The 23,466-nt window shown below is 45.4% G+C and overlaps 1 protein-coding gene across 1 annotated transcript in view; it reads right to left on the reverse strand.

Moving 5' to 3' along the window:
• The window catches only part of SCARB2 (scavenger receptor class B member 2), a 76,743-nt gene extending 63,992 nt beyond the window's left edge, over window positions 1-12,751 (reverse strand). The window contains exon 1 of the mRNA XM_047091155.1: window positions 12,326-12,751. Within this exon, the coding sequence (XP_046947111.1) occupies window positions 12,326-12,442 (117 nt within the window). The 5' untranslated portion in view covers window positions 12,443-12,751. The remainder of the gene's footprint in view (window positions 1-12,325) is intronic.
• Between the last annotated feature and the right edge of the window lie 10,715 nt (window positions 12,752-23,466).

Raw genomic sequence — 23,466 nt, forward strand, 5'->3', positions numbered from 1 at the left:
TGCTGGGGCTGTGACAGTTACCAGGCAAACCCTGTAATCAACTGAGTTTTCCAGTTACGCTAAACATCAATGTAAGGTCCTAAACCAGTTTTACAATGTGACTTTGGATATTGCTTATAAATTTTAGCCAAGTAGAACATGATGAATTTTTTTTTTTTTTACACATAGTATTGTAGTACTACTACCTAAAGAAATATTGGAAGGATTATTGAGTCGTGTGGTGAATCTGTAGTCTCAACAACCAAATTAATCATTTAAACTCAAAAACTTATTTTCAGCTAATTAGCCAATATGTATATATGGAGAGATTTCTTTCTTTTTAAAATTTTTTTTTATTTTTTTTATTTTTTTTTTTATAATTTTTTTTTCAACGTTTATTTATTTTTGGGACAGAGAGAGACAGAGCATGAAGGGGGGGGCGGGCAGAGAGAGAGGGAGACACAGAATCGGAAACAGGCTCCAGGCTCCAGGCTCCGAGCCATCAGCCCAGAGCCTGATGCGGGGCTCGAACTCATGGACCGCGAGATCGTGACCTGGCTGAAGTCGGACGCTTACCCGACTGCGCCACCCAGGCGCCCTCTTTTTAAAATGTTTTTAAGTTTATTTATTTATTTTTGAGGGGTGGGGGGCAGAGAGAGAGAGAAGGAGAGAGAGAGAGAGAGAGAGAGAGAGAGAGAGAGAGAGAGAGAGAATCTAAAGCAGGCTGTATGCCATCAGCGTGGAGTGCAACACGGGGATCAAACCTATGAACCATGAGATCATGACCTGAGCTGAAATCTAAGAGTTGGATGCATAACCGACTGACCACCCAGGTGTCCCCATATGGAGAGATTTCTACGTGACCAACAGACACAGGCCCTGTTCTCACAAAGAAATTTAGCTAAGGACACAAAATCGGCATGCATGAAGCAGTTAGTGGACAATTATGTGCAAGGCCCAGTAATTCAGCCCAAAGAAGGGCTTCTGCCTGAAATTATTTGGATCATCTCTGTTGTATGGACCCATCCTAAAATCCCCACCTGGACATCCCACAGGCTGCTGAAAGTCGATGTGACCAGAAGTGGATTTATGATTTTTCAACAGAGTGCTACTTAATAATTAGACACAACTTCAGCATCCACATCACCATCTACACAGTCTAAACTCACCCAGAGAAAATGCAGGCCAACATGGGCAACCTGGCCTAACAACATGTGAATGATTCTCACTAGACTCCAGATTGATAAAACTCCCCAAATAGCAAAATACCAGTTTGCTGGTTTGCTTTGTTTTTTAAAAATTTCCTCCCTGAGGGGCGCCTAGGTGGCTCAGTTGGTTAAGCATCTGACTTCCTCAGTCGGTTAAACATCCGACTTCGGTTCAGGTCATGATCTCACGGTTTCGTGGGTTCGAGCCCCATGACGGGCTCTGTGCTGACAGCTCAGAGCATGGAGCCTACTTTAGATTCTGTGTTCCCCACATCTCTCTGCCTCTCCCCCCTCATGCTCTGTCTCTGTCTGTCTCTCAAAACTAAATAAAAATGTTAAAAAAAATTTATAAAAATTCATCTGTTAAATTAAACACACCCAATCCAGACTCTCCTAGTAATGTAAGTCATTCCCATTACTTACCTTTTCTTATTCTCTGTTGAGGTAAAAGGAATAAGCCTACCATTAGCATTCTACCCTAATTCTCTGACCTTATTTTTTTTTTTTTCAACGTTTATTTATTTTTGGGACAGAGAGAGACAGAGCATGAACGGGGGAGGGGCAGAGAGAGAGGGAGACACAGAATGGGAAACAGGCTCCAGGCTCTGAGCCATCACCCCAGAGCCCGACGCGGGGCTCGAACTCACGGACCGCGAGATCGTGACCTGGCTGAAGTCGGACGCTTAACCGACTGCGCCACCCAGGCGCCCCACTCTGACCTTATTTTAACTCAGGAACAAACGCATTGACTTTTTTTTATGTCACCGCTGATGAACTCATTTTGCTTTAATTGCAATCGTAATAATTCCCCTAATGAGATCTGACAGTTGACATTCAAATGTTAGTTCATGTGGAAGCTGCTACTCTATAAATGACAGGACAGCAGGATGGGGTAGCCTTCCTGAAAAGCTCCTGCTACCAAACACCCGCTGGAGGACTCTTTAAATGCTTCCACATAATAACAAATGTGAAACCAAGGTTGAGAACTGCCAGCCCAAAGAGAGAGAAAGCAGCCACCAGATGGAAACTTAATCAAAATGACCAGGTGAGGGGCACCTGGGTGGCTCAGTCAGTTAAGCATCTGACTCTTGGTTTTGGCTCAGGTCACGATCTCGCAGCTTTGTGAGTTCGAGCCCCGCATCAGGGTCCGTGCTGGCTCTGTGGAGACTGCTTGGGATTCTCTGTCTCTCTCTCTCTCTCTCTGCCGCTCCCCCCACTTGTGCTCTGTCTCTAAATAAATAAATAAATACTTAAAAAAAAAAAAAAGGACCAGGCATTGGAGAAATAGATGTGTATGCAGAGGGTGTGGTTGAAGGAGTGACTGAGAAAGAGGATTTTAGACGTGAATACATAAGAAGTGTGGCCCATGAAAACCATGCCGGGTTCTGTGTGTAACTTGTGGAGCCCCTCTCATTATTTTACAGCCTGTTTGGTTGCAACTGTATCTCTCAAAGTCGATATAAGTAATGCGTTCATCACCTACTTCTATCTCTGCCTCCTCTCCCTTCCATTACTGTTGATTATCAGAAGTACAGTGTTAAAAGCAATGACTCTTAAAGTGGGGCTTGCAAGAGTGATCTCACCATTATAACAATGGTATTCTGCCTCTCTGTCTCTACAGAGTGTGAAACTCAGTGCTGAAGGGGCCAGGTGGGTGTGGCGAGTGAAGTGATGCGAGTTTGCACACTAGTGTGCATGGCAGACCCTAGCGATGATACTCATTTCTCCATAGAAATATGCCCGCTTTCATTTTTGCCAAACACATGACCCTCTGGGGCTCTTTCATTTTCCTTCTTTTACCTTTGTTTACCTTCCTTTCCTTCGTTTACCTTCGTTTAACTTCCTCTTTTGGTAACGAGGTTCAGATACAAACAGGTATTTTTCTCTACTCTAAGAGAGACAACAGGGCAGGCATGATGACAAAGGGCACCTTCCCTGCGCCTCGGAGTTAGGGAGCCAACAGGAATGAGAAGGACCATGGGAATCAGGAGGGAGGTCCCCTCTGAAGGGCAGCCCCATTCTGCTCAGACTGTGAACACAGACTAGCACGCACAGCATCCACATGTTTCAAGAGAGGCTGGAAACTTGAGTTCTTCAGTGAAGTTTCTAGATTTTAAAGGTATAGTGAGGCAATCAATGACCACTGGTCTACAGAGCGTAACGAAAGCGTGAAGCTGAAGAACAACCCGAGCAATAATATGCAAAGGAAATCATCCCCGAAGATGTAAGTTTTCGTCTATTCGTCCTTCCACTCATCCGAGTAATATTTACTGAACGTGTATTTTGTGTGACGGTGCACTTGGTGGTAGGGACGATGGCACAAAGCTAAAACTGGCAGGGCCCCCACCTTCGAAAATCCCTGGCAGGGCTGAGGCTGGAGGGGAATTATGCAATAATTCAATTACGGAGATGCTGATGGTCTAGTCTAGTCTGATTAGCACACAGGGAAAGCAGGGGATTCGCTGAACCCGCATCTCTGATGACCCAAACTACCATCTTTAACCATGGACTTGTGTGGAGACCAAAGGAACATGTGTAAAACACACTAGACAAAATCCTGGTGGTTTGAAGACATTAATAGCATAGTTTCCAAACTGTTCTTACAGAAACAACAGGGATATGAAGTTATTTTTTAAAGTTATCCTAAAAATTGTCATAATTAATTAAATGAAAACTAGATCAGCAGCTCTCAGAGTGTGGCTGAGGGCCCCTGGGGGTCCCCAAGACCCTCTGAGGGGGTCCACAGGGTTAAAAACTATTTTCCTAATAATCTTAAGACATTAGTTGCCCTTTTCATGCTCATTCCCTCATGAGTGTAGAGTGCAGTTTTCTAGAGGTCACCAGACATGTAATGATGTCATTGCTCTCTGACAGCTAATACGTGTTTGTGTATTCTTGTGCTTTAAAAATTTACCCATTTTAATTTCTAATATTGTAAATATTGATAGATATAACTCACACAAATGTAAGTTCTTTAGGGTCTTCAGTTTAAGAATGTAAAGGGGCCTGAGCCCAAAAAAATTTTTTTTTTTTTAATTTTTTTTCAACGTTTTTTATTTATTTTTGGGACAGAGAGAGACAGAGCATGAACGGGGGAGGGTCAGAGAGAGAGGGAGACACAGAATCGGAAACAGGCTCCAGGCTCTGAGCCATCAGCCCAGAGCCTGACGCGGGGCTAGAACTCACGGACCGCGAGATCGTGACCTGGCTGAAGTCGGACGCTTAACCGACTGCGCCACCCAGGCACCCCAAGCCCAAAAAATTTGAATTAGATTATAAATTCTGTAAGTGTAGGGACTGTGTCTACTTTATTACTGTATCCACAGCTCCCAGCACATTGCCTCGCAAATGGTCCACACTCGGTAAATATTTGCTAAATAAATGAATGACTGCCAAAGTATATATGTGAATATTTTTAGATATAGACTGCAAAAACCAAAAGTAGCCTTATTTTCCTCAGTTCCTTTTGACTAGTTACCAGTTTTGATGAAAAATGGTCCCCTCATTTAGTATACCATGTATATATAGTATATACATATCTTGAAGATACAGGCCATAAATGCCTAATCACTTGGCCAACATCCTATGTTTTCATTAATGCTCTTACAATCCCACCTGCTGATTCTTCCCCAGGAAACAAGCAAATGTCTGGCAGAACAGATGGCCCCTTTGCTGTGGCCTGACAGAATGAAATCTTGCACTTTATTAAGCAAGAAAGCAAAAACGGTTCTCACAAACAACAACCTTCCCTTCCCCCCATCTTTCCTTTAATGTAAACTTGAAGAATAATAGTAATCACTAGTAGTAATATCCTCAACTAGAATTATCATCTCTCTTATATGTCAACTTTACTAGATGAAATTAAAAATAAAAAGAGTGGGAACAGAAGCATCTCATTTTTGTAAAGTATATCTGTTAGTATGTGTGCACAAATAAAAACATGGAATAATTAACAATATGTTAACAGTAGTTATCTTGGTTTTATTAATTTTTGTTGCATCTGACTTTTTATAATGGCATGTATTTCCTATCAGAAAAATAAACAAAAATAAAGAATAAAATACAAAGGTTAAAAAAAAAAAAAGGAAATGCCATCTGGAGGAGTGAAGATGTGGGTTGCCATAACCACCATCCAAACCAGTCACAGGCTTGATAGTTAGCTTTTTATTTTTTAGTTTTTTTTATGTTTATTTATTTTTGAGAGAGAGGGTGAGTGAGAGAGAGACAGAGTATGAACAGGGGAGGGATGAGAGAGAGGGAGACAGAGAATCTGAAGCAGGCTCCAGGCTCTGAGCTGTCAGCACAGAGCCTAACGTGGGGCTTGAACCCACGAACTGTGAGATCATGACCTGAGCTGAAGTCAGAGGCTTAACTGACTGAGCCACCCAGATGCCCCTTCATAGTCTGCTTTTCAACTTGGGTGCCAGGCCTAAGGAGTCTGATTCAGCAGGGCTGGTAGCACCTGTATTTTTTATTTTGACTTTATTTATTTAAATGTTTATTTATCTATCTTGAGAGAGAAAGAGAGCACGTGTGCAGGCAAATGAACAGTGGAGGGGCAGAGAGAGAGGGAGAGAGAGAATCCCAAGCAGGTTCACAGAGCCCACACAGGGTTCGATCTCAGTTACTTGTGAGATCATGACCTGAGCCAAAATCAAGTCGGACGCTTAACTAACTGAGCCACCCACATGCCCTGCATCTGTATTTTTTAAACTCCATAAGTGATTTTGATGTCATTCCTAGAGTCTAGGGACCACAATGACAACTACTGGTTTACTCCATTGTCTTAGCCATTAATAATGAATGCATTCGTGGTCACCATGAATTAGTAAGATGTTGAAAGAAACATAATATGATTTTGATATCACAAGATCATGTTTCTAAAAGCCAAGGAGGGGTTGGATAATTTTGCTTAAGAGTTAAAGAATCTTGCGAGGATACTACTGCCTCTGTTTAAGGATCTATGATTTCTGCTCGTGCTGAGCCAATCACATTACTCTGTCACAAATTTGGAAGGGAGAAACCAAGAGATAAACCATGTCCATGGGAGGCCAGCAGCTGGAGTGTCACATGGGGTTGGGGCCGTAGGGAGCACTGGATGAGTAAACCGCCCGGGCCCAACAAGTAAACAGAGGAAACTATTCGGTAGGGCAACCAGAGGAACAGTGGGGGGACACAGAGTGTGTCTGGGTCCTGCTAACTTTCCAGTTTCTACTGTACTCTTAGGAGGCCTTACTGTCCTGTGGTTCTCACCCTTAGACTTCCAGGAGCTTCCTCTTCCAGCTTTACAAAAAAAAAAAAAAAAAAATTACCGTTCTGCAGCCAGCTTGAGTTGGCCTTAGCTTCTTGCTCCTTTTATTGCTAAGAAGTGGAGGAGAATGTGGTATGTGAGGATAGGACTTATTATCCAGACCAAGGATCTTTTATTTTTTTTAATGTTTATTTATTTTTGAGAGAAAGAGACAGACAGAGAGAGACACAGAAAGAGAACATTAGTGGAGGAGGGGCATAAAGGGAGAGAGAGAATCCCAAGCTGACTCCACACTGCCAGTGCAGAGCCTGATGTGGGGCTCGAACTCACAAACCATGAGATCATAACCTGAGTCAAAATCAAAAGTTGGACACTTAACTGACTGAGCCACCCAGGTATCCCAAACCAAGGATCTTTTAAACTGTAATTTTTTTTAATGTTTATTTTTGAGAGACAGAATGTGAGCAGAGGGGCAGAGAGAGAGGAAGACAGAGAATCTGAAGCAGGCTCCAGGCTCCACACTGTCAGCACAGAGCCAGATGCGGGGCTCGAACCCATGAACCCTGAGATTAGGACCTGAGCCAAAGTCAGACGCTTAACTGACTGAGCCACCCAGGTGCTCCAAACCAAGGATCTTTTAAAAGAAAAGAGGGTGCCAGTAATTATGCCAGGACAACAGGTGTAGATAAATCAGGACTGTTGCAGGCAACAGAGTATATGCTCATCCTTGGGGTGGGAAAAGTGATTTAGGAGACCCAGCTTGCATGCCTACCCCTTCCCCTCCATCCAACCTCTGATAAGTCAGTTATTTACATTTCTAGTGGCACATAAATATAAAGGCAGTTTGATACCCACCATCATATTTAAAAACTGACATAGGATTGGGGCCGCCCAAGTGGCTCAGTCAGTTGAGCGTCTGACTCTTGATATTGGCTCAGGTCGTGATCTCCTGGTTCATCAGTTCGAGCCATCATCGGGCTCTGCATTGGACGTGAGAAGCCTGCTTGGGGTTCTCTCTCTCCCCCTTTCTCTGCCCCTCCCCTGCTCACGCTCTCTCTCTCTCCCTCTCTTTTTCTCTGTCCTTCTCTCTCTGCTTTCTCTCGCGCACTCGCTTGCTCTCCCCCTCTCGCTAAATAAATTTTTTAAAAAACTGGCACGGGCTCAGGTTCCTTGACTGTAAAATAACAGATTAAGTGGTGCTTAAGGTTTTTTCTTATTCTAAGGTCCTAAGTCGTCATAACCCTGAAAACAGGCAATTCAGGAGATGCAAGAAAGATCCTTTTAAGATTGGATACAGGTGATTGTCTTTACATACACATACGTGAAGATGTTTCACTAATTCAACTGTAAAAAAGAAGACCCCCACATATTCACCTTTAATGTTATTTGGTTAATTTAACGGTGATCGTATCTCATTTTTTGAGGCATCAGCAGAACGGCTCCCAAGTTACATGGCTCCTAAAAGAGGCTAGCTGATGTCGCTTGCCCAGAGCCTCAGGTCCCAGCCAAGGATAAGTATATTTGTCCTGTTCATCTCATCCCTGACACCGAATGCTTTCACCCTTCCTTGGCCTGGGCACAGGAAGGAAAACCTGTGAGCCGTCTCTTTTCTTCTCACTGGTTCCCTTGCCAGCCCATTTCTTCTTCACCAGCCCTGACTCTGGCTGGCACTGCAGCCCCATTTCTGTGAGGCGTTCAAGCTGTCCATGCGTCTAAGGGCAAGCTTAATATTCTGAGCTGCAATGTTGCTCTTAAACAAAGCTCACACGCCTGAGGCACAGAATCTCAGAAGTCTGGAGCTAGAAGGAACCTTGTCTCGACATAAGCTTCAGTTCACAGATGAGAAAACGATAGCTGAAAACAGTCACAAATGTTACCATCTGGGCCCTCCCCAAGGTGCTTTTTTCCAGCAATCCTTTTACTTCACTCCTGGCGACAACTCTAAGGCAGGTGTTATTTCAAAATGAGAAACCCGAGGTTTTTTGAGGGGTTCAATATTCGCTACTGGGCTTGCTCAACTTCACCCAAGTATTTCATAATGACAGAAACAAAGAATGTTAACCAAGTTCTGCTGATTCCTAGAACACTGCTCTTTCAACTACAATGATCAAATGTGAGGCAACAGGCATTTGTTGTGTACCTACCGGTGTGTGCTGAGTGCCAGGACAATTAGGGGGGTCATCAAAGGAGACAGAACGTAAAAATCTGCCCTCCTGGGTTCCAAGGAGGAAAAAGAGGTTAAATGGTTTCTGCAAAGCTCTGTCTTCAGGAAGTCAAAACGCTTGAGAGAGAAGGCCTGGTTAGTGCTCAGAATATCCTCTAAGAAGTGGGTGTGAGCAGACAACGAGGGAGACATTACTGTGCCTGTTTTGCAATTGAGAAAACTGAAGCAGAAAGAATTACAGGGCTTGCTCAATACAAGGCGGTAACCAGCGAGGCCAAGAATGGAGCCAGGGGCACCTGGGTGGTTCAGTCGGTTGAGCATCCAACTCTTGATTTTGGCCCAGGTCATGAATTCAGGTGTCATGGGATTGAGTCCTGCGTCAGGCTCCATGAGAATGGAGCCTGGTTACGATTCTCTCTCTCTTTCCCTTTGCTCCTCTCCCCCGGATCATTCTCTCTCTCTCAAAACAAAAACAAAAGCAAAAACAAAAAACAAACAAAGAATGGAATCAAATTGTCTTGGTTCCTTCCACTCCATTCACCGGCCAAAATTTAAATCTCCCTTTAATCTTAAAATCTCCCTGCAAATTATTCTAATAGGGATTATGTTACTTTGCTTCTCACAATTAGCCAAACCTATTCATTTGAATTTCTCCCCTTTCTTGTCTTCTTTTTTGATATAGACCAGTCAGGGCATGGAAAATCTTCAGATGAAAAAAAAAAAAAAAAAAAAAAACCCGAAAAAAAACAAACTGGGAGTATCAGACTAGATTACATTATATTAAGGTCAAGTTAACTATATTAAGGTCAAGAATCGTTCCATAATGATACTAATGGAAAGAATGACAGCAGCCGTAACTGATCACCTATCCTCTGCCTGATACTGTCCCGGGTGCTTTACACAGATGACCTCCCTCAGTCTCACAACAGCACACACAGAGGCAGGGTTTGTGGGAAGCTTATACAGTGTGGGGAGACTCTTCCTAAGAAAAAAGAAAATTTTGGATACAGAATTAGGTGGAGACTGTTGGAAGGGCCTGTGCACGTGAGGGCCTCAAGCATAAGCTTTGTGTGCTTCATGGTAAATGCACCACTGTGCCTAAGATAGCTAACATCCTTACTTTCCCAAGAAATGAAATTGAGGCTCATGGTACTTCAGTAACTTGCCCAGAATCAAAAAGCTTGCAAACAGTAAGGTCAGGATTTGAATACAGGATGTCTGACTTCAAATCTCATATATTTTTCCTTTGCTCATGTGGGTTCTAACAAAAATAAAACTGACTTACAAAGCACTAAAGATATGCCATGAAAATTACCCATTTTCCCTAATAATTCCTACAACCTCTCTATTTTTGTGAGTTGTTTTTATCCTCATTTACAGATGGGGAAACCCAGAATCAGGAAGCCTAGCCCAAGGTCATGCAGCTAGAGCATGGTGGACCAGGACTGATGTCTAGGGGTGTAGACCGCAGAGTCCTTACTCTGTCCCACTATCCCAGGCCACCACACTGCAGGTGACCGGGGAGAACAGAATGGTAATGATGGTCATGCATGCCCTCTGGCCGACTTGGCAACATTCCTGTCCACTGGAACTAGCCCTGTCATTTAATTGTATATGCCACCTTGCACGGTGTTCTTTAACGGGGTTGGGCAATTCTGAAAATCCACTTCCCCTGTACTATGATTTATTAGTCTGATCAGAGTCCATTCCTCACAGAGAAAACCAGATAAAAAAGCCAATCACCAAGTATCAGTGCAAACTCAAGGCCCAGGCAAGCTGCCGTACAGCCACCTCCCTACCTGTCCATGAAATGGAGACCCACAAAGCATCTGAGGGCTGGTAACATCTGAGGCACCAGGGAGACAGCTCCTCTCATAGGGCTCTTCTGAAACAGCCTTTTAAAGCCACACAAAAAGATTCACATAGGGACTGTAATTGCATTGCTTAACTCTGGTCATCCAGGGAAGGGTTTATATCCCTAAACAATCTTGCCATGGATTTACAGGTGGCCAAGAGCAGAAAAGAGGCCGTTTAGTTTTCTTCCTTCATGGGTACTCAGGGAAAACAGTGGTCTTTGAGAAGCTCAGACAGTGGGTTTCATCTTCCCTTAATAATGTGAACTTAGGGGTGCCTGAGTGGCTCATTGGTTAAGTGTCTGACTCTTAATTTCGGCTCAGGTCATGATCTCATGGTTCATGGGATCAAGCCCCATGTGGTGCTCTGCACTGAGAGCATAGACCCTACTTGGGATTCTCTCTCTTCCTCTCTCTCTGCCCCTCCCTCTCTCTCTCTCATTCTGAAAATAAATAAGTAAACTTTAATAAAAAATGTGAACTTAATGTTTCCTTAACATAAACTTTAAAATTAAATTATGCTTTACCATGACTTTTTTTTTTTAATTTACCTTTAACTGCCAGATTTCAAGTAACTGATGGCTTTTCATGATCTCTATTAAAGGAACATGTCTGGGAGCACCTGGGTGGCTCGGTCGGTTAAGCGGCCGACTTCGGCTCAGGTCATGATCTCATGGTCCGTGAGTTCGAGGCCCACATCGGGCTCTGTGCTGACAGCTCAGAGCCTGGAGCCTGTTTCAGATTGTGTGTCTCCCTCTCTCTCTCTGCCCCTCCCCTGTTCACGCTCTGTCTCTCTCTGTCTCAAAAATAAATAAATATTAAAAAAAATTAAAAAAAAATAAAGGAACATGTCTGTTGCCACCTGGATGACACAACTTGACTGGGAGTTCAGTGATCAAACTGTTTTTTTTTTTTTTTAATCCATCCAGCAGCAAGTGAAAACCAGTGGCAGAAATTAAACTTGTGGTTATCGGTGCTAACAAGAAAGGCTGCTCCAATTATTTTTTTTTTTTTTTTTAAGGAAAAAGTGATCCCAGTAACTCTCTCTTGTTCCTCTTTCCACACAGATTGGTGGATGTGTGTGAAAGGGCAGAAGGAATGAGCACTGGTAAAGTCAAATGACCCACATGTCTTCTGAAATGATCAACTCTCCAGGCCACTCATCTAGGCTAAAAGACAGGTTCAGATTCTTTCGAGAACCTCAATGCATCCTTGCCTGAAGTTTATGGTAATTTAAGAAGAACAAGAATCCAAAGTGAGACAAAGCAACACAGAGGATGGGTACAAGATACCACATGCTTAGTTGGAAGGTACCCTGCGGAGACTCTGATGGACTGAAATGTTACCCAGTCCAGAGGCCTGCCCTCTCTGCTGACTGCCCTGCCCAGTCCAGGAAGGCAAGCACACAATAGACCGCACGCCGCTTCTCATTCACAGCCCTACACCACTTCAAAGGCCACAGCAAGCAGCCAAGAAACCTGCCTGGGCTGTGGTGTTTTTCATTTAGTTTTGTTTTTTCATGAAGTGGGTGGGAAATATGTTTGGGCCGAGCTGAGACTGGGGCGTAGAGAGGGCGTGGAGGGGTATGCAAATGATAGAATGTAAGTGAAAGCTTAAAAAAAAAAGTCTAGACCCATAATTTTATCCTATCATTCCTCCCCATCCTTCTTGAACCCTTACCTACCAACCTCGAGAAGACAAATAGGAAAGGAGGGCTCTCGTCGGGAGGGTCTGCCGGGGTGCAGATGTTCTTTGCAGGAGGTACAGCAGTCGGAGGGTGGGCTGGAAGTGTCCCCCGCCCAACACGGGAGCGCGCGCGCGTACACACACACACACACACACACACACACACACACCTCGCCAGCCTCACCTTCTCGATGGTCTGGTCCACGGCCTTCTGGAAAACCCGAGCCACCAGCAGTGTGACGCTGGTCACCAGCAGGAGCAGGGACAGCGTCCCGACCGTGTAGAAGCAGCACCTGCCCATTTTGCGCGCCGCTCCCGGGCCGGGCCTCGCGGGCCGGCTACTCGACAGGAAGGAGGGAGGGGCCGCGGCTGCAGCGGCCTGAACACCCGCGACCCCGAGGTGCCCGCGGTCCCGGCTCTGCGCGCGGCTCCCGGCTCCGCGGCTGGGCTCCGGCTCCCGCGCGCCTGCCTGGCGGCCCGGGGAGGGGACGACCCGCTTCGGTTTCGGTTTCCCTCGCTCGGGCAGTCGGGCGCTGGCCCCGCTTAGTCAGGAGCGAGAGAGGGAGCGCGCAGGGCGGTGACGCTCGCCGGCCCGGTTCGCCGCAGCCCCGGGAGGCGACGGCCAGCAGCTGCGCGGGGAAACGGGCGGGGCGGAGGCTGAGCCCGCAGTCATGTGCCCCGCGGCGGCCGCCGCGATTCGGCCCGAGCGAGCCGCGCGCGTCCCGGGCGGCCCCCCGGCGCTGCGGCTCACGGACCGCGGCAGAGCCCAGATGCGCCCCCGCCTCCCCGACGCAGGCCCGCCCGGGTCACTCCGGAAATTCGCCTGGACTCCCACGGCCATTCACACAGCCGCTTCGCACGAGTCAACTGCGGACCTACCAAGTGCCAAGCACTGGGGATGCGGGGTGGATACCAAATTGCCCCTGCTCTAGACAGGCTCACCAGTTAGCAGGACACTGTTACAGCAGTGCATGCACAATGTTACAAGTGCTCTTCCGAGGTGCGTGCTGAGATCTGTGCCCGCAAGCGTGTTCTGCCCCCCGGGACGGGGGGGCACCTAGGACCCCACAATTGAAATGGATCTTGGGGAATGTGGAAGGGGTGTGTGCAAGGGTGTGACAGGTATTTCAAGGAGAGGAAAAAAAGTGTGCTAAGACATTGGGGGTGAAAGAGCAAGATTGAAGGAAGAAAAATTCCTTTTGAGTCTAGGTTCAGGTGTGCAGAGTGCAGGGTGGGAGGTGTTTAGGTCCCTTAGGGTCAGACTCTGAAAGGCTCTTTGTGTCCCCTAGAAGAGTTGGGACTTTATCCCTCAGCTGTGAGACGCTACAGTAAGAAGCCTCAAGCAAGTGGCCGTGACACTGTTCCTATTTGCTTTGCTCACCATTATGTCCCAGGCACACAGGCTAAAGCCTGCACACAGCAGGGACTCAATATTAGTTGAATGAATGTCAACTATATGCCAGCCTTTGGTTAGGTGCTTACAGACACCCATTATTTAAACTCACAGCAACCTTGTGACCAGGTGGCTGTTTGTCCCATTCCCCGACACCCCCCCTGCGGCCCCCCCGCCACCAAAGCAGGGCTACACATTGCCACTCTGCAAGAGACTGAGAAGGGAACATAGCCAGAGAGCTGGACCCAGGATACAGGTGTGACCTATGTAGAGAGGTAAGGAAGGAAGGTTGAGTGGAAGGAAGCTTCTTATACTACAGTGCAGCTCTAACAGAGTTCCGCAAGGCTGTAGGGGGTCCTCAAGCTAAACTGGCCTGTCCCAGGAGTCCAGCATCTCCCACAAATAGACCTCTTGCACTCAGTCATGGGATAGGAGCAGCCCCAGGAAAATGGCCTCTACACCATGCTGGGGATGAATATCAGAGGACGGATGTCAGATCTCAGCCTCTGGGACAGATCTGTGGGTCAGTTATGTTCTGCACAAGAACTGACAAGTACGTTTTCTTGGCCCCTATTGTATTATTATTCCCATCTGACACACAAGGACACCATGGCTCTGAAAGGTAAGTAACCTAACAAGCTCAACCGGTTGCTGAATGGTGGAGCCTGTCTAGACAAGAATGCTCACCTGGCAGCCTCCAAAGCTCCTGCCTTTTCTACCCTGTGCATTGCTGCCTCCCAGCTGCCATCAGTGAGAATCTGCAGACAGGGAGTTCACTGGGGAGACTTTGTTAAGGACTTGGTGAGATGATTAAAAATGATGGCAAATTCTTTGACATTCCAGCTATGAGGTGGGGTCTTCACCTTTTACCTTTGAATTTGGGCCGAATTTAGGAATTTGTTAAACCAATGGAATATGGTAGAAATCACATATCCTGGAACTTCTGAAACCAGATGAAAAAGGCCTTGTAATTTCTTTCTGCCTGGGCATCTGGAAATTTTGGAGCCCTGAGCCACCATTAGGTCTAGCTATCCTGAGAACTCCATGCTGGAGAGAACACAGGAGAGACTGCAGGGAGATGGCCTGAGCCTGCAGGAAGAGAGATGCCCAGCCAGCCCCCTGTGGTACCCAGCCATTTGAGTCATGGGCCCTAGACATATGGAGCACAGTGGCCCCTGCCTTGCCCCGCCTGAAATGCAAAATAAAGGATTGTTGCTGTTTTAATCCACTAAGGTTTAGCCTCATGTGTTACTCAGGTTTAGATAACTGGAACAGACCTAAACCTGGGGCATTGACAGTGACAATGGTGCCCAATCCCAGCTCTACCCAGCTGCAGCTACCAAAGGTCTTTGAGCAGCAGCCCCCAAGAACCAGGCTTGGGGGTGGGGTGGGGTCTGGAATGATAAACTCTTTCAAGCCTTGCTGCCTGGGTGGTCCCCAGTCTTCATGTGCCCACAATCAGCAGCATTTGCCTACCCCCAGACCTGCCGTGGGAATGCTCTGTCATGTCCCCCCTCTGCTCCAGATCCCAGATATCTACCTTAGCTCTCCCTGTGCCCTAGTTTGCTTTGGGGACAATGCTAGCCCACTCACCCTTGCTTGTCCCCTTCCTAGGCAATGGTTGGGGTCCTCGGCAGATGGTGGGTGTCCTCTCCCTCATTAACTAGAAAAAAGATCTGGTAAACTTCCTTCCTATTTGGCTCCCAGCACTTCACGCTCAAATTGAACCCTTCCTCCCCTGTATCCCACTAATACTGGATTTTCTGTTTGCTAGCTCTATTCTTGAGAGCAAACTCTAACACCCACCGCAGCCCTGGGCCACCAATCCCAGTGCACTCTTCCTTCTCATTGTTCATTGAGGTTCCTTTTTGCCTCTTGTCTGGGCCACTAGAGGAGTAACAGACTACGCGGATGGAGAGATGGGCCCAGATTTGATAAATACATCTCGGTGTGGCGAGAGTCTCTGAACAAGGGTTTTCAACTCTGATACCCTCAGTCTGAGGCTCTCTCGCTCAGGCAACATGACTCCATTGTTTCAACTATGTCAGGCGGTTCGTAAGCTGCTTCCCCTTTAAAACTCTGGTCCAAACTGGACAAAAACCTCTTTCTTGGTTCCTCTTAGTACAGCTGACCAGACTAGCATTTAAAAAATGTACTAAACACTAACAGAGAACAAAAAGGACCTAATTACAGAAAATATAAACAGCTTTAAAAAAAACCCAAAAAACGCACGTTCCCCAAATAGCAGTCCGTGATCCCACAGCAATTTCTGTCATATCATAAAGAGCTGACACAGCTTTGTAGCACCTGGCCTGGCTGTCTTTCTGTTCAGGTCTGTCTTTTTCTCCACCCCATGGCAGCTACAGATAGGGACCATGCCCAAAGCCCCCAAATTCTCATACAAGCTTCCCAAAGCCCCTTGGAACATCCTCCTTATTTCTGATCTATAGGATGTGTCACCTCCACTGCTAATTGGCATTAATAAAAATTTCCTCGTGCTATAGAATCATTTCACTCCACAGGTGAGACTCACCTCTACATATAGGGAGTGGTGACTCCAAGGCAGATACACAGACTAATAGCCCCTAATAATCACTCTCTAGAGGGTCAGGTGGTGTGGGAAGAGATTCCTGCTGCCACTGGTTAGATGAGGAGGCTGGCGCCCTGGAAGGGAGACAATCAGGAATGTTCCCAGTGACCTCTCTATTCCTAAAATCAGAAAAACAGGAACTTGAGAAGAACGAGTGCCCTTGTGAATGACTATTTCATAGTCATTCATGACTCGGGAAGAGAAAAAACTTCACAAACTCTTAAGAAAGTTTCCAGGACAACAGACTCTGAGACAGGAGAAGAAAGAAGGGCTCTTCGGGCCCCACATTAAATTTAGAATATGGATATATGCAAAAGAGGTTAATCGTATCATCATTGCGGACTTTTGTGTGAAAAGTGTTAACGTGTTCAATGTCAACATTTAAAGCTCACCACGGTTTTAACAGGTGTGGTAGACAATCTCCAAACCTGACAGTCAACAACTCTTCCTTTCTCTGTAGGCTCCTACTGCTCCTGGAATCAAAGGTGGTGTTTCTTCTTCACCCCTTAAGTCCAGGCTGGTCTTGTGACCTGCCTCACCCAGGAGAATGGAATGGAATGGACAGTGTGCCAATTCCCGGTCTAGGCCCTCAGGGGCCTGGCAGCTCCTTCTTCACCTTGCAATCCAACTCCCATGGTGGAAGCTCAGACTAGACCACTGGGTGATGAGAGGCCACCCAGAGCGAGACTCTGGAGAGTGAGAGGCCATCAGGGATGTCCCAGCCCATCTAAGCCCCCAGATGAATACAGGCATATGCCACGTGGAACAGAGACGACGAGCCATCCCTGCAGACTCTACACAGCAAATGAATGGCTGTGTAGTTTGTGAGGCTGTGATAGATAACCGAAACACCCTTTTTGTTATTTATTAATTTTTTTAGTATTCCAGGAGCCTAAAACAGAATGGAAGTGCCCTAGGTGTTCCTTACTTTGTGATAGGCTTGGCTCCAAGAGGTTTCTAAAGTTCCTGGCTTTCTTACTATTATTTGAAGGTGATCTATAAAATGTACCATCACACCCTCATGATTTGACATTTGTTTTTTTTTTTTTTAAGTTTATTTTTGAGAGAGAGAGAGAGAGAGAGAACAAATGGGAGAGGGGTAGAGAGAGACAGAGGGAGAGAGAGAACCCCAAGCAGGCTCTATGCTGTCAGTGCAGAGTCCAACACGGGGCTTGAACCCATGAACCATGAGATCATGACCTGAGCCAAAATCAAGAGTGGGACACTTAACTGACTGAGCCACCCAGGTGCCCCGATATTTGTTATTTCTAAACATTTGTGGAGTGCCCTTAACCTGAGCAATGAAGGATTCATAGGAAAAAATTTCTCTTTCCATCCTTCTGATCTCACCAGTCACCCCAAACTTCTAACGTTTACAGAATTTCCTTATGACACAAGTTACAGTCCCCTGGACTAGAGCTTTCTTATCATTTATATATCCCACTCCGAGAGTGCCGGAGCAGAAGGGGTCTGTGAAGCTGTCCATGGCCCTGTCTGCTGTCTCTTCAGCCAGGAAACCCTGCGGCTTCCCCGTCACCATCTTTGCACCCTAAGTTAAAGGAGTCTTTTCTAGTCTGTGTGGGTTTTATCCTGCTGAGGGTCATGCAGAAGGAAGAATCCTCCTCTTCAAATTATGTTTCTTTTCTTGTTCCTCTAAGGATGCAGAGGTTTTGAAATGTAACAACTGGGAAGGCACAGCCTATTTGCTTTGTTCTCTTCCCCTGCCCGGCCCAAGCCACAGGCCATAGTCTCTTCTGACAGAATGTGTGTGTGTGGGGGGGGGGGGGGTGTGTGGGTGTGTGTGTGGTGGGGAGCATGGGGTGGGGGCAGAGGAGCACGGAGGAGGAAAGAAATAGTGGGCAGAAAATGGTTATTATGTCCATGGTATTATGCACTGCTTGCATGTGTGCAGGCAATGTAGTAGATGCTGGGCCTGCCTTACTTCATTTAACAGGGCATTTAACAGAGCCCTGTAGATACTGGATCTCAATTTTAAAAATGAGGAAACTGGAGTGCCTGGGTGGCTCAGTCAGTTAAGCATCTGACTCTTTGGTTTCGGCTCAGTCACGATCTCGTGGCTTTGCGGGTTTGAGCCCCATATCAGGCCCTTTGCTGAAGGTGTAGAGCCTGTTTGGGATTCTCTCTCTCTCCCTCTCTCTCTGCCCCTCCTCTACTGGTGCTGTCTCTGCCTCTCAAAATAAATAAACTTTAAAAAAAATTTTAGATAAAATTAAAAAATAAAAATGAGGAAACTGAAGCACAGAGAGGTTGACAAATTAGTTCAAAGTCACATGGCCAGTAAGAAGAAAAGCTAGTACTGAAACCCAAGTCCCTCACACAGGTAAGCTGGGGTCTTGGCCACTTAACTCCTGATTGGGACTTCCAGCCTCAGGTTTTCTGAGAGCAAAAGGAAGGCAGTGAAAATTGGTTTTAAAAAAGGGGGTGGGGCACCTGAGTGGCTCAGTCAGTGAAGCGTCTGACTCTTGATTTCAGCTCAGGTCGTGACCTCACGGTACAGAAAGAAAAGAAAAAGAAAGAAAAGAAAAAGAAAGAAAGGAAGGAAGGAAGGAAGGAAGGAAGGAAGGAAGGAAGGAAGGGAGGAAGGGAGGAAGGAAGGAGGGAAGAAAGAGGTACCTGGGTGGTTCAGTCAGTTAAGCATCCGACTTCTGCTCAGGCCATGCTCCACATCGGACTCTGTGCTGACAGCTCAGTCTGGAGCCTGTTTCAGATTCTGTGTCTCCCTCTCTCTCTGCCCCTCCCCTGCTTACACTCTGTCTCTCCCTCTCAAAAATAAATAAGCATTAAAAAAATTAAAAAAAAAAAAAAGCTGTGACAATACCATCATTCTCAGTGACATGGGCAACCAGGAGGGGCAGTGAGGTTGGCATTATCTGTTTGAGAGAGCATATTTCTGCCTGCCTGAACTTGATGTTGGACTAGGATGGCAAGCCAGGAATGAGCTGCAGGTTCCCCTCAGCCTCAAGGTAGCTAAAATATAATTTCCAGTGTATGCCCTGTTGTGAAAAGTATTATCTCTTGTCATTTGAGGTAGTTTGATGGTACTTTCTAGAAGCAAATGAGGTTTGAGTTGTGTTTAGACAGTTGCTCAACTCAGTGTGGCATATTATAAAATATCAGGGCTATTTGTTGCTACACATTATGAAATCAGGGCTAAATAAACAACCCAAGAGTTTACAGTTATTATTTTATGATTTACTGCATGGGTAGAAGTTGTTTTAAATGAAAAACTCAAGTTTACTCAGTATCTATCTGGGCCAGGGGTAAGGTGGGAGGATGGGGGGATCCGGGGGGTGGGCAATGGGTCATGAAGAGGGTCCTGCCAAGGGCTGCCCTGAGTGGTAGAAAGGAAGAGTTTGGGACTGTGGAAAGGGCTGGGAGTGGGGGGTTAAGATACTAAATTCTGGAAAGGGTAAAAATAAGACCTGTCCCCCACCTCTAGCCTAGAGCCGCATTCCCTGGACCTCTTTGAAATTATTACCCAGAAGCCTCCTGTGTGAATCCCACATCAAAAAAGATTGCTATTCAGTTAACTTTACAACTATTGGTTTAGAAATATTTCCAGTTCCCTGATAAATAGCAAACACTGTCTTTGGAGCCTCAATGAAAAATGTTTTAGAATATTCATGACTAGTGATTGCTTCCTCTATACTGCAAGCTATCTTGAGTAGCACTGTTTTCCTGCATTTCTCATTAAGCCGGAGGAGAAAGGATACCAATCATGCTTTTTTAAAAAAAGTTAAACATAGCCTTACCATATATTCCAGAAATTCCACTCAAATTTACATCCAGAAGGATTGGAAAATAGGTACTCAAATAAATATTTGTACATAAATGTTGATAGCAATACTATTCACAATAGCTAAAGGGGAAAACAACCTAAATGTCTTGGCCAATGAACAGATAAACAAATGTGTTATATAGACACAGGGGAATATGATTCAGCCACAGGAAGGGACAAAGTACTGATATATGCAACATTATGGAAGAATCTTGAACACAGTACGCTAGGTGAAAGAAGAGAGACACAAAAGGTCACATAGCATATGATTCCATTTATGTGAGATATCCAGAATAAGTAAATTCACAGAGACAGAAAAAAGATTGGCAGTTGTCAGGGACAGGGGGAGGAGGAAATAAGGAGTGACTGCTTGGTGGGCACAGGGTTTTCTTTTGGGATGATGAAGTTTTGGAACTAGATATCACACTGTTGTACAACAATGAAATTTTGGAACTAGATACTGATGTCACTGAATTGTGCGCTTTAAAATAGTTAGCTTTATGTTACGTGAATTTCACTTCCGTGAAAAAATACATCTCACATTGGACTTTCATGAGACGATGGGGGAGAATACGGAAGAGATGTATAGATATCAAATACCCCCAAGGGTTGTTTTTTTCTTTCTTATATGCCATTTTATTTGAGTGATAATCACTCTTTGAATAAGATCTTTTGAAAATTCAGTGATGGTAAAACAATTCTAGAAAGTGCTAGCTCCTTTCTTCCCCAGGGAGAAGATAAAAGGGATAACCAGTTATAAGTACATTCTCTGTTGTATAAGAAGCAGGACAATCCAAGAATGTGTGTTCACCTGGGGTCAGCAGGGACCCCAGAAGCTCCCTCATTGTCTCAGCAGAGACAGCACCCATGAGATGGCAACTTCCTCTCAGCTTTCCTTACCTCCTCATGGGAGACTATCCCACAGGTCCTCAAGATCGCCAGGTACAGGGCAGCTGGCATTCCTAATCAACTCCAATAAAGAGGCAAAACTCTGGGGAGCCTGGCTGGCTCAGTCAGTACACCATGCGACTCTTGATCCTGGGGGTGTGGGTTTGAACCCCACATCAGGTGCAAAGATTACTTAAAAATACAATCTTAAAAGAATGAGAGAGGGGCACCTGGGTGGCTCAGTTGGTTAAGCATCTGACTTCAGCTCAGGTCATGATTTGCGGTTCATGGGTTTGAGCCCCACATCAGGCTCTGTGCTGATACCTCAGAGCCTGGAGGCTGCTTCACATTCTGTGTCTCCCTCTCTCTCTGACCCTCCTCTACTCGCACTCTGTCTCTCTCAAAAATAAATAAACATTAAAAAAAAATTTTTTTTAAAGAGAGAGAGAAGAGAGAGAGACAAAACCTTAAATCCAGAAGGCCTGGCACTGTGCCATATGTTTACTCCTTTACAAACTAGGCCACTTTCTCATACTTGTCCTACAAAAAGGGAGATTTATTCTGGTGGTGAGAGGATTGGGGGTAGAGAAAGAAGGGGTGGTGGGGAGTAGCTTTCTCCTCTAGAACAGAAGCTTCACACTGTCCACCAGCCTTGACCCTGGTGTTGTGAGTTCTCTTTTTCACTAATAAAACCTATTCTTTAACCTATGCTGGGTGATATTGTGGAATTCGTTCCAAACTCTTTAACAATAGGTGACAACCCTGAGGGAACTATCTGGCATACTAATATCTGTGTGTGAAACCTAAAAACGAAACTGCACATTTAAGAATGAAGGTCCTTGGCCATTATCAAAAAAACAAAAACAAAAAATAAAAAACAGAAAAATAACAAGTGTTGGTGAGGATGTGGAAAAAAGAGAACACTTGTGCACTATTAGTGGGAATGTAAATTGGTGCAACCACTGTGGAAAACAGTATGGAGGTTCCTGAAAACATAAAAAATAGGGCCACCTGGATGGCTCCGTCGGTTAAGTGTCCAACTTTGGCTCAGGTCATGATCACGCGTTTCATGAGTTCGAGATCCACGTCGGGCTCTGTGCTGACACCCTGGAGCGCAGAGCCTGCTTCAGATTCTGTGTCTCCCTCTCCCTCTATCCCTCCCCTGCTCACGCTCTCTCTGTCTCAAAAATAAACAAACATTAAAAATTTTTTTAATAAAAAAATAAAAATTAGAACTTATTGCATGATTCCAGGATTCCCATTTCTAAGTATGTATTAAAAGGAATGGAAATTAGGGTCTCAAAGAGATACACGCACCCCTGTGTTCACTGCAGCACTATTCACAATAGCCAAGACATGGAAGCAATCCAAATATCCATCAGTGTCTGGATGGATAAAGAAAATGTGGCATACTCACGCAATGAATATTATATTACTCAGCCTTAAAAAAGAAAAATAAAATCCTGACATTTGACACAACATGGATGCACATAGAGGGTATTATGCTAAGTGAAATGTGCTAGTCACAGAAGGACAAATAACTACATGATACCACTTATATGAGGAGTCTAAAACTGTCAGACTCGCAAGCAAAGAGTAGAATAGTGGTTACCGGGAGCTGTGGGCAGGGGACAACAGGGAGGTATTAGTCAAAGGCTATAAAGGTGCACTTATGCAAGATGAATAAGTACCAGAGATCTACCTGTAGCATAGTGTTTATAGGTAACAATACTGTAATGTGTATTTAAAATTTTGCTACAAGGGTAGATTTTGTTAAGTATTCTTATTTCAGGCGCGCACACACACACATAAACAATAATAAAGAGGGTGGGAGGAAACTTCTGGAGAGTATGGATATGTTTATGGCACGTAATGTTATAACATAGGTAATGATGACTGTGGGTATATACTTATCTTCAAACTCATCAGGTGGTTTCCTCCTGTGGCCTTTCAGCTGGCTTCCCCATTCCCCAGTTCAGACCTGTGTCCTGCTTCATTTTCCTCCCTGCCATACCATTCACTCTCTTCCTCTAACCTCTTGCTACTCAAAGTAGGGTCCCAGAACAGGCAGCCCCAGAACCATCTGGAAGATGGTTAGACATAGAGAGGCTCAGGCCCTGCTCTGGACCAAATGAACCAGAATTTGCATTTGAACGAACCACCTATCATCCATGGGCATATTAAAGTATGAGAAGCACAGCAGGCTAGACCATAGTCCTTCAAGGTTGGGTCATGACTGTGCTTCTTTGTAGTCTCCCTTCAATGGATCTTCAAACTGGTATTTGCCCTCACCCCCCACCCCACACGTTTGCACTTAAAGAACAGTGTTCTTGGCCTCCTCCACATGCCCAGGGTCTCTCTGGACCACTGATGATGGGCTTGATCCTTGGATGACTGGCCCCACCCCCAGGGGTGTATAACTCAGTCATGCCCTGTCTTTCCAGGTTCTGATGATGTTGGGGGGATGTAATTAAAAGTGAAATCTTCTGCCAGCCAAGCTCTCTCCACAAAAGGGTAGAGAAAGAAAACAGTTTTATTACTGACTAATCATTAAGCCAGAATGCGACGTGCATCACAGACAGTCAACTAAAGAGGGGAAAAAATCTCACCCTTTTGTATCCCCAGGCGGATATAATGTATTCCACACATGTCCTA

The sequence above is a fragment of the Lynx rufus genome, unplaced genomic scaffold (assembly GCF_022079265.1).
Source record: "Lynx rufus isolate CCGP_SWC_20201006 ecotype Redwood Valley unplaced genomic scaffold, mLynRuf1.p SCAF_3, whole genome shotgun sequence".
NCBI classification, from domain to species: Eukaryota; Metazoa; Chordata; class Mammalia; order Carnivora; family Felidae; genus Lynx; species Lynx rufus.